This window comes from Acanthisitta chloris, unplaced genomic scaffold, assembly GCF_000695815.1.
Source record: "Acanthisitta chloris isolate BGI_N310 unplaced genomic scaffold, ASM69581v1 scaffold37489, whole genome shotgun sequence".
In the NCBI taxonomy this organism is placed as follows: domain Eukaryota; kingdom Metazoa; phylum Chordata; class Aves; order Passeriformes; family Acanthisittidae; genus Acanthisitta; species Acanthisitta chloris.
The window spans coordinates 3290-13507 of NW_008693769.1; the positions used below are offsets into that span (position 1 = coordinate 3290).

Genomic DNA, 10218 nt, shown 5'->3' on the forward strand with positions numbered 1-10218 from the left:
ATTAATGACATCTCCCCACTTAGCACTTGATACACAGACAGATGCTGGGTTTTAGGGCTGGTTTGAGACCTGCAGCGCTCCCTCCGCACAGAGCAGCATCTGGTGAGAAATGTGTCTGCTGCTGACCTGGGCTGGATCTGAGTGGCCGCTCAGGAGTAAGACATGTTGTGGGAGCAGGTCCTGCTGAGGCAAGAACCTGACAAATCACCTCCCTAAAAACGTCCCGTTAATTTTCAGATTCCCAGAGGCATTCGGCAGAGTGTGGAGGGATATAAATACACGTTTGGTGAGAGCATAATACATCCTGAGAAACTCCCCCTTGGTAATTCTTCTTATTGCACATCTGCACTCCCACCCATGACCTTGCAGCTGCAGTAGGTTTAAATGAAAGATAGACTTGTTTTGGTTTAATTTTAACAAAAATTCTTAGGCCAGCATGAAGCAGTGCCGCTCAGGGATATCTGTGTGTGTATTGGAGTATGTAGTCCCTGAGCTGTGGGTTTAGATTATCTGTATTTGTCTACACAGGAATACGAGTCTCGGTTAGTTACTTAGCTTTGCTAATTTCATCTGTAAAATATGGAAATCATATTTACCATAAATGCCTTGGTTTGGGCTTATCAAGGCTGGGTGAGCAGTCTGTACTGTCCCTTCTGAGCTGCTGGATATTAGTCCTGTGGTCAGCATCCAGAGGTAACTTGATCTGTCTGCCTGCCCTAGAGTTCATTTACAGTACCGTTCAGAGGAAAGGGATAGGGACCCTTCTCTGTGAAAATAGTGTAAAATTGCCACAAAGTACTGGAAAATGACTGCGCTGGGTTCTTAAAGATCAATTTATTCACCACAGAGATGTGGGGTGAGTGGGCAGTTGAGAGAATCACTAATGGCACAAAGAGACTTTGCTGGGAAGCCACTGCTGCTGCTCTAGCACGGGGCAGGGCCAGCCCTGAGCTTCTGACTCCTGGGGGTTGTGCCCCCAGGAACACTGTGGTGGTGGTTGCTCTGCAGATGCCGTGACAGGTACCACCACAGCTGGCCCTGGCTGGCAGGGAGGTGTGTAGAGATGGTGCTGTCTCAGAGCCCTCAGGCAGTGTCCCCAGGCTGGGTGTCCTGCAGTGCTGCTGGTGAGGAGGGGTGGCCTGCAGTGCTCAGAGCTGTCCATTTAGCATGCTCCGCCAGAGAACCAGCTGCAGGCTGTTCTGTTATCACCTGGGGCTTCATCCATGGCCTGAATCTTAATGGCAAATCCAGAGAAGCACCTGTTTATCTCCTGCTGCCGTTTATCTTAGCATCTCCTTGGGCTGCTTTCTGGATTCAGCCTGGCGTGTGATTCACTGGAAGCAATGAATTTTGCATGCACTGTTGACATTTCTCTCTGTTTTGGTCAGCTTTATTCTAGAGAACAACAAAACTCAGCACACACAACAGAGTGATCTGGGAGTATACTGGGACCATTGTTGTTTCGCTCATGAAAGACCAGGCTGAGAATATCACAAACTCCCCTTATTGCTGTTCTTCCGTGCCTTTGGAGAAGGCGTCATGCTCTCTTTGTAGACAGGGACACTTGGTTTCTTTGGAAGCCCCTAAAGTGCTTGCCAGAGGTTTTGAAGGTCAGAGTTACCAGGATCAGAGCTTTGGCGTCGGAACACTTGACATGGTGCAGGCTATAGAGGAGGCAGCTGCTCCCTTTGCTCTGAAGTCATTCTTTTCTCTTGCCACTTTATGCTTTTGCTGTGTTTTCCCTGGGAGTACTTAGCTATTTTTTTTTCCCTTTCCCCTTGAGCTCTCTGGTTTTGCTTTAAGAGTTAGAGCACCATTGATTGTATTGGCTGTCTCCAAAATGGTGCTCTGCTCGCTGTCTGTGGGCTCCCCACTGCTAAATGCTGCCAGTGGGACTCCAGAGCATTTAGATCAATCGATAGGGCTATCACAGCCTTATTTTCCACACTGTCCCCATCCCAGGGATGCGTGTAACAATCGGAGAGAGCACACGAGCCCTCGGGTTATTGGCTGCAGAGTGTGGATCTAGATGCTGGATGTATCCATGATGCAGATGTGGGTGTTTTGGTGAGGCTCTGGCCCCACTGGAGCTCAGCACCAGGTGCTGCAGGCCCTGTGGTGCTGCTGAGACAGGAGTGGGTGCTGGGGCCCAGCAGCCTCCCCAATGCACCCACACTGTGACCACACCTGGGAGGTCTCACTCAGCAGGTGTGGTGACCATTTAGAGACTTACTCAGCTGTGCAGGGACCCACAGCCTACAAACCTCTCATAATTGACTCATGACAATATTAGAGTCAGGCAGAAGTGTTTTACTGCTCCTACAGCCTGTAATAGAACCTTTACAATAGAAATTACAAATGGGACCTGTTCTGCAGAGCCCTTGGTTGTTTCATGGCAAAAAAACCTTCCCTGGCATATTATACAGTTGTTGCTAACAGATGGACTGAACAAGTTCTGTGGGAAGAAGAGCATCCGCTGACACCATTATGTTTCTCCTGCAGATCCCATCTAATGCCGAGGCTGAAAGAATCACGCTCCCACGAGTCTTTGCTCAGTCCCAGTAGTGCTGTTGAGGCTCTGGATCTCAGTATGGAGGAGGAAGTGGTCATCAAGCCAGTCCACAGTAGCATCCTGGGACAAGATTACTGCTTTGAGGTAAGGAGCAGCGCCGGGGCCGTTGGTGCCAGGTGTGGGCTGCCATCTGGGGCTTGTGCTGTTGTGAAACATTTCTGCTCTGAATTGCTGCACAGAGACCATTTCATAGGCAGAAAATTACTCCCATCTTTTCAAGGAGGATCATATCCACACAATCAGAGCCACGAGCTCCTTGTGAGTGTTGTTGCAGCAGAGCTTGCTGCTGGCACAGGTGCTGCCCGCTCAAGGCCGTGTAGCAACACAGCATAGATTTGTAGTTTGTGTTCATACAGATATTGGGAAGTGCTAATCCCTGCTCAGTGTTTCCAGAGACATTGCATGTGGTCACAGAGCCAGCCTGCTGCTGTCAGTGGGAGTGTTGAGGACTTTGTCTAGAAAACTGAAGCTTTACTTGTTTGGGTAAATAGAAAAATCTGTGAGTATTTCAGATTATTTTGACATCTGTTATGGCATTTGGTTAGGTCTGTGCTAGAGGGAAGGAGTAGGACATGTACAAACCAGGCTGTAGTTGGATAATTCAATGTAGTATGTCTTGGGAATCATTTGTCCTGAATTGTGGATGGCAAAGTATTATTGCTTATGGCAGTGGCTGGATATAGAACAGGGAAATGGTTTTCTTACGGTAATAAGGTGGTCAATACTTGTGTTTCTGTGAAAAAAAGGAAACTGGTTTGTACTTGGACATAGAAGAGCAGATAAATGGTATGTCCATGCTTGGATTGTGCTGGAGGCTGTCCTTGGATGGGCAGTGCTGGGTGAAAACGCCTTGTCAGTGTCCAAGAGGAGTCAGACTGGAGAGATGGAGACATTTTTCTGTACTGAAATTAACACACTTTGAAAGAAAGGAGTTAAAAGATCCATTTCTTAAACTATAAGCAGGTAACACAAAAACAGTCGTACAAAAAATAGCCCCAAACATAAACTCCAGAGTGGGCTGAGGTATAAATTTTCCTGCGCTGTTCATTCTCTGTAGAATTGAGCAAGTGCAACGGGTCAGGAGGAGAACAGTTTTGTAAATTATATGGCCTCTATTACATTCCACTCAAGAAAGATAAAATGAAGCTAGATGGAAAATAGATGTGACATCCATAATATCAGAGTTGTTTACCAATTCTGTTCAGCACACAAGAGCAGAGGAAGAGATGTGAACGGTGCTTGTAGAAAGTTGACTGAGAGGGAAATTACACTAGTCATGCACTTGTAAAGAGGAAGAAAATTTTGGTTTTAAAGAGGAGTCACACAGAAAAAAAGAACGTGTTAATTGCTGTTCTGCAAACCCTGCAGAGGGGAGGAAGAATGCCAGGAAACAAAAGGGACATTGATTTGTAACTGGTGGCTGCTCACCAGCAAGCTCCAGCGGGAGGGACTGAGGTGAGAGCTAAATGGCACATTGTGTCAATGCCTTGATCTCGTGTCCCCAGAGAGACTACCAAATTGGGATTGGAATGAACCTGCAGATCTCCTGGGTTCCCTGGTGGGTACCAGGCAGTGACTACAGTCTGCTGGGCACTTGAGTACCACTGATGGACACAAAAAGGTGGTGTTGCCTTTGGGCAGCACAGGGCTGGAGGGATGTGCCCAGGCAGAGAAGCCTGGGATGGGATGGATTGGGATTGGGATGGGCAGCTGCTACTGGCCCCCCTTGGAACCCTGACTGCACTGGCACAGGCAACTTCATCTCATGGTTTTCCATGTCAGGCAGCAGCAAAAGCTGAGCCACAAAACCACACGAGCATCTTCTCCTCGTCAGGGCGTAAATATCACAGAGCCCTTAACTACCCTCTCCTGGCAGTGGGTGGCCAGGCAGGGACAGCACCTCGGGAGCTGCTGGTGTCCTTTAGCTCTCACCCATGTGTGGCACAGCTCCTCCTCCACCACACTGCCAGGGCATCCTTGTGGCTCAAAAAACAGGACAGGAAGATCTGACATGGCTGCAGATGGAAGAGAGCGGGTTCAGAGAGGGAACTGGCAGCACACCCAGACGGAGACAAAAGCAAGAGGTGCCAAAGCCATCTGCAGTGGAAAGCAACCAAGTGGCTCGTTGGGAGGCAGCTGGTGGATGAAGGTGCAGGGAATTGTTCCTCTCTAAGCTCCCCTGACCTGCAGTAGGACGTGCCTAAGTGAGTGCTCCCCTCAGCTAGGCTCTGCCAGGGTGGATAGGCAGCAGCAGCTCAGGGCTGTTCCACGTGCTGCACTTGGCTCTTTCTGCTTACTTAGTTTTGTGAATCTTGCTTTTTTCCTGACTTGCTGAGTACTTGGCAGTCAGTATTTACTTATTTTCTTCATTGATTTAAAAAAAAAATTACTCAGCATCATCTTCTTTCTCCTTATAAGACTCCCCAGTCAGCACATCATCCCGTGCCACTGCACATGCTGCGTGTGCTAAATATACAGTGGGCATCTTAACCAGCAGTGGAGACTCAGAGTCCAGGCTCCAGAGCCTGTTCCTGGCTCTGCTATTTGTGGGGTCCTGGGCCAGGCAATGCACTTAGGACCGAGGGGCTCCCTTGGGTCTTGACAGACCAAAGTCTTGTCCTGTCGCGCATCTCGTGCCTGAGCTGTCGCAGGACAGAGCTGGGGCAAAGACAAACTGTAGTTGCTCCAATCCAGCAGAGGCTGTGTCGCCTCATCCTGGCCTTGCCTCAGCAAGGGAGAATGCAGTGGAGCTAAATTTAGCTGCACTAAATTTGATCCAGCTGTGCAAACGTTGGCCGGTGCTCGCGTGGCCCTTTGGACGCCGTGAGCGCGGTGGGGCCTGCAGGGCCAGAGCTGCTCAGGGTCACAGCAGCTCAGTCCTGACTTCTCCTTGAAAACCTGCTGGACACTGAGAGAAGCAGCTTTGGTAACTCTGTTATCACCTCCCAGATGATCTCAGAGGTCTTTTCCAACCTGATTAATCTTGTGATGGGAACTTAGAGCAGACACGACACGTGTTCGTTGATGAAACCCATTCTGTCCCTCAGACTTTCTCAAAATGACAAGATTTTATCAGACTGAAGAGCTCACCCATCCAAGGGCTGGGGATAATGAGTGGGAATAAGTAACATTTCAGAAATTAATGAGTTTTATTAATTGGGTTTATCCTGTACATTAATAGTGTTCTAGCATACCCAAAATCTTGATGAGACCAGAATACTCTCTCTATAAAGATAATTAATATCTCACAACGATCGTTAATGCCATATGATATTTAGGTCAGCTCAAAGCTGGGATGTGATTGCAGATCTGGGGAAAATTACATTTTTGGTCACACATGGTAGATACGACCTTCAGCTCCCATCAGATCAAGACACACTTCTTATCTGACATGTGATTTTCCTCTTCTCTCACTTCACTACGACAGTTACAGGTTTTTTTAGGTTTTGAGTGATTAATTAATTGATAATTGTTTTTAAAATGAATAATGAATTTTGCCATGATAACTCATGTGTTGACTTAAGCGTGACAAGAAAATATATTAGATATTCAACCTTACAGAGCTGGTAAAAACCTGGCACAGAATGAACAGATTCAGTAGGACAGCTGAATTACATGGGTATTTGTTTGGCTCTGTGGGATCCATGTATGTCTCCAAGCAGGACTTTTCTTTAAGGGAGTATCTTTTAACAGCAGCCAAAGAAATCCTAATTCTCCTTTATGGAAGAGCTTCCAAGTTTCCTTCCAAATGCTCTAAATCTGAGAACATTTTCAAACACGTTTGTGCACCAAATTCCATCAAACCCAAAGAACTGAACTAAAAGCTGGGTGAGAAATGGCCTGTGAGGCCATGGACTAATGGTATCATTTACTGAAAGGTGTGTTTGGCCTATTCCACTTTAATTATAAACTGTTTTCTAAGCAACTGGTGGGGACTGAATTTTGTGGGCTTGGTCAGTAGCCTCGAAGGTTCTCCCCTCTGTGGGGTACAGAAACCTCTGCAGGGGAGCATGTCAGGACTGATGGTTTGGACTTGAACATGGATGATTTTGAGTCTCCTGCAGCTGAGTAAGGCTGGGCTCAGGTTCTGGTTTGTGAGGTTTGTGTGGTTTGTGTCTGAAGAACTGTTTTGAAGTCGTACAAGTTCCCATCGATCGAGCAGGTGGGAGCTGCCTGGAGCTGTGCTCACTTGCTGTGCATCTTCGTGTTGCTTCGCTCTAAGTTCTGTTCTTAAAACTGTTGCTAAGTGGTTCTTGTGGGATGATGATGTTTGTAATTCAGTGTTGAGACAGCACAGCACCATGTCAGCAGTGAAGCAGCCACACGTCGCTTCTCCGTAGGTGTCGTTACCTGTCAGGTGTGTGAACTCCTGCTGAGAACAGGCTCAGGATGCAGAATCACCATCCCCTGTGGCAGAGCAGGGCATGGGGATCACATGCCATGAACACAGTCCTGCAGGTGATACATTCTGTGTGTCACCAGAGCTCCGTGTGGGAATGTTTGGGGCTGGAGGTTCACATGAGCATCGGCAGCAGTGAGGAGGAGCTGAGGCAGTCTGGGTTTGTGATGGGAACCTTTGAAGAAGCTGGAAATACACCAAAGGGTAAAGATGCTGAAAAGATTACACTGCTGTGCCTACTAATATGGAGTCTGTTCCTGGAACTAGAAGGGAGCTGGTGCTCAGAAAAATACATAGTTTTACAGGCAGAATATAAGAGCATGTAAGGACTGGGAAGAGTGTCTGTCTGAAGAAGAGAGCCTCTGGAATATCAAGGCTTGGAAGATTTCTTGTGTTTGCTATGTAAAGAGAGGACAGGCCTCTTCTCATTCTGTCCTGGTTAGATGTCTGTATTCAAAGGAAAGGATGTGTTCAACTTATCATTGAGGTTTGCTAATGACAAATCTTAGTGAGTGCCAGCTCTGCTGTAGGAATAGGTTGGGCTTCTGGGAGATACATAAAATTAAAGGAGATTGTGTCTCCCAGAAGCTGATAACCCAGTGAGCAGTGTGTAAACACAAACACTGGGCGATGATAAAGCACTCAGAAATAACTCTGCAGGTTGAGACTTGCGGAAATGAAGCTCCGAGGGGAGTTATTTAAAGTACCAGCTAGGTCCATGTGGCCTGACAGCAGAGCTGTACATAGATAATATTTCTGGACAAAACCAGTGAAATCAAAGGACAGAGAACTGGAGCCACACTCCTGGTGGTCAGGACCAGCAGGTCTGGAGGAGATAGCACCTAGAGACAGATAGGTATCTGTGTGTGAGAAGATGCAGGGAACTACTGGCCATTTAAACCTTGGCTAAATACTTGATGCCAAGGAATTTTGGCCTGGTAGATAGGAAGAAAAGTTTGGTGCATGTTCTGGTCTGCCAGGCAGTGGTGCTTCCATGGCTCAGCAGGGTTGAGTTTCCTTGGGGTAACACTTGCAGCACTGGAAATGTCACTGCTGTGATTGTGCTTCTTCAGACCCTGACTATGACATCCCAATGGCCAGAGACAGTCACACAGATACTGCAGAAAATCCCTTGGGGTGGTCATGGAAGCATGAAAGGTGAGAGGAGGGCTTAGCAGCACTTTGCCAGCCATCTCCAGGTCCTGCCTGGTGCTCCTCAGCTGGACACTGGTTGCTGTGAGCTCGGAGTACCTGTGGCCAGGCTGGGAGCTGGCATGAGCTCCAGGAGTGGGGTGTGTATAGCTGTCCCCATGTTCTTCACAGCATGATCTCCAGAAGCAACAGGACATGAAGGGGGAAGGTGAGAAACCAGCCTTTCCAGGCCTGATGTTCTGCTGGAAACAAGGAATGGGTTGTTACTGTCATAAGCTTTGGGCTGAGCCTGGAGGGATGCCAAGTAACGTGGGTTGTTACTGTCATAAGTTTTTGGCTGAGCCTGGAGGGATGCCAAGTAACCACTCAGCGCTCCAATTTATCTTTAGTTCATCTAAGGATTTGCACTTTCTCAGTCGTGGAACGTGGTGGTTTAAAGCATCACATGCATGGGGCCCATTATCTAGTGTTTTCTGGTGTGGAAGAGGAGAAGTAATTGGAATTTGCTTCCATGATTATTTCTGTGACATACAGAGTTGTCCTGTTTTTCCGACAGGCTTAGGGGCTGTTGCTTCATGCTTGGGTAAAGCTGTTTACTTAAAAAAGCCCCAAAACCTCACTAGCATCTCCCTAAGTCCTCCTCTCCCCCCAAATCACGATCTGCAGTGTGCTGGTCAAGATCTAATCCTGTTCCTCTCCCTGTAGGTGACGACTTCATCAGGAAGTAAGTGCTTCTCGTGTCGTTCTGCAGCAGAGCGAGATAAATGGATGGAAAACCTGCGGCGTGCGGTGCACCCAAATAAGGTAGTGGCTGTGAGGAATTGCCTCTGTTCTAGTTCAGTTGCTCGTTATTACATTTTATAGCCCAGTGCATGGGAGCAGCAGGGGACGTATTGTCATTGCAGTGAGTAAGTGTAACTCTGGGTCAGCCTTTTTCCATATTGCTTTCTTCCGCAATTATATTTACAGGTGAGCGCCAATTATTTCTTCCCCTCTTTTCTCAGCTCATGCTGCTTCAGCTGTTGGTAAGAATTGATCAGACCTGAAGACTCTTCAGTGTTGCTCTGTTATTGATGGTACTTGCCACTTACATAGGACTTTCACCTCCCAGAAGCTCTGGGACAGATGTCAGGTAGCTGCCAGCAAAATTGTAAGACTGAGTAGTCTAAAGAGTTCACATGTCAGTTCCTGACACAGTGTCTACCTCGGTGCTGGAGGAACTCCGATGCCCATCACAGTGAGTTTCAGTGGCAGGGGTGGAATGTAGCTTTCCCTGCTTCAGCCAGTTGAAGTGCAAAGTCATCCACTCTGGGATTTACAGGAACAAATCTTTCCCTTTGCTAGACCACAGGGACACCCAATATGCACTTTTATGGCCCACTGAGACTAAGTACATCCTAGAATAAAATGTACAGCTGCTACTCCCTCTCTGCACTGGAGTTGGCTGCAAAGAGTGGTCAGGACTAATGCAGCTGATGAGCTCAACCAGCAAGTCTTTTTCTGCTGGTCAGCAGAGACACAAATGACAGGATCCTGAGAGTTCATTCCTGTTGGCACTGCCACGTAACTGTGCACACAGGTTGGGTCCAGGCCTGGTGGGTTCTAAAGGAGCCCTCAGCCTTGGAGTTTGTTGTTCCCAGCACAGTGCCAAATGTCAGGATAAAAGATTTCCTTTGGTATCAGAGCAGGAGCAGCAGAGGGGAGAGGTGAACTTCTGCCTCTGACAGAGTGTCCCTGTATGTGAGTTGTGACTCCAGTGCTTTTGGAGGGCATCAGCCTGGTAGTGATGACCTGAGAGAGCTGTGTGAGGCTTGTGTGGTCACGCTCAGCATGAGAGAAGGCCTGGGAATGGGAGCTGGGGCTGGGCATGTCTTTGTGGCTTTGAGGTGCAGTGTTGAGTGGAAATCCATTTGGAAGTGTGCCCTCATTTCAAAACATGCAGCAACTGATGGCTGACTTTCCATCTTTGTTTGAGTTTTTAGACAATAAACTCTCAGTATCTCACTTGAAATTTCTGTCAGGAATTCAGTGTTCTTGTGCAGTTCCTGTGTGTACTTCCTGAGCCTACAGTACCCCATTGTGGACTTCCAGCAGG

General features: G+C 47.7%; 1 protein-coding gene across 1 annotated transcript in view; it reads left to right on the plus strand.

Moving 5' to 3' along the window:
- The first annotated feature begins 2506 nt into the window (after window positions 1-2506).
- DAB2IP (DAB2 interacting protein) overlaps window positions 2507-10218 on the plus strand; it is a 24940-nt gene continuing 17228 nt past the window's right edge. Inside the window, exons 1-2 of the mRNA XM_009083170.1 lie at window positions 2507-2656; window positions 8829-8927. Coding sequence (XP_009081418.1) covers window positions 2513-2656; window positions 8829-8927 — 243 coding nt within the window. The 5' untranslated portion in view covers window positions 2507-2512. The remainder of the gene's footprint in view (window positions 2657-8828; window positions 8928-10218) is intronic.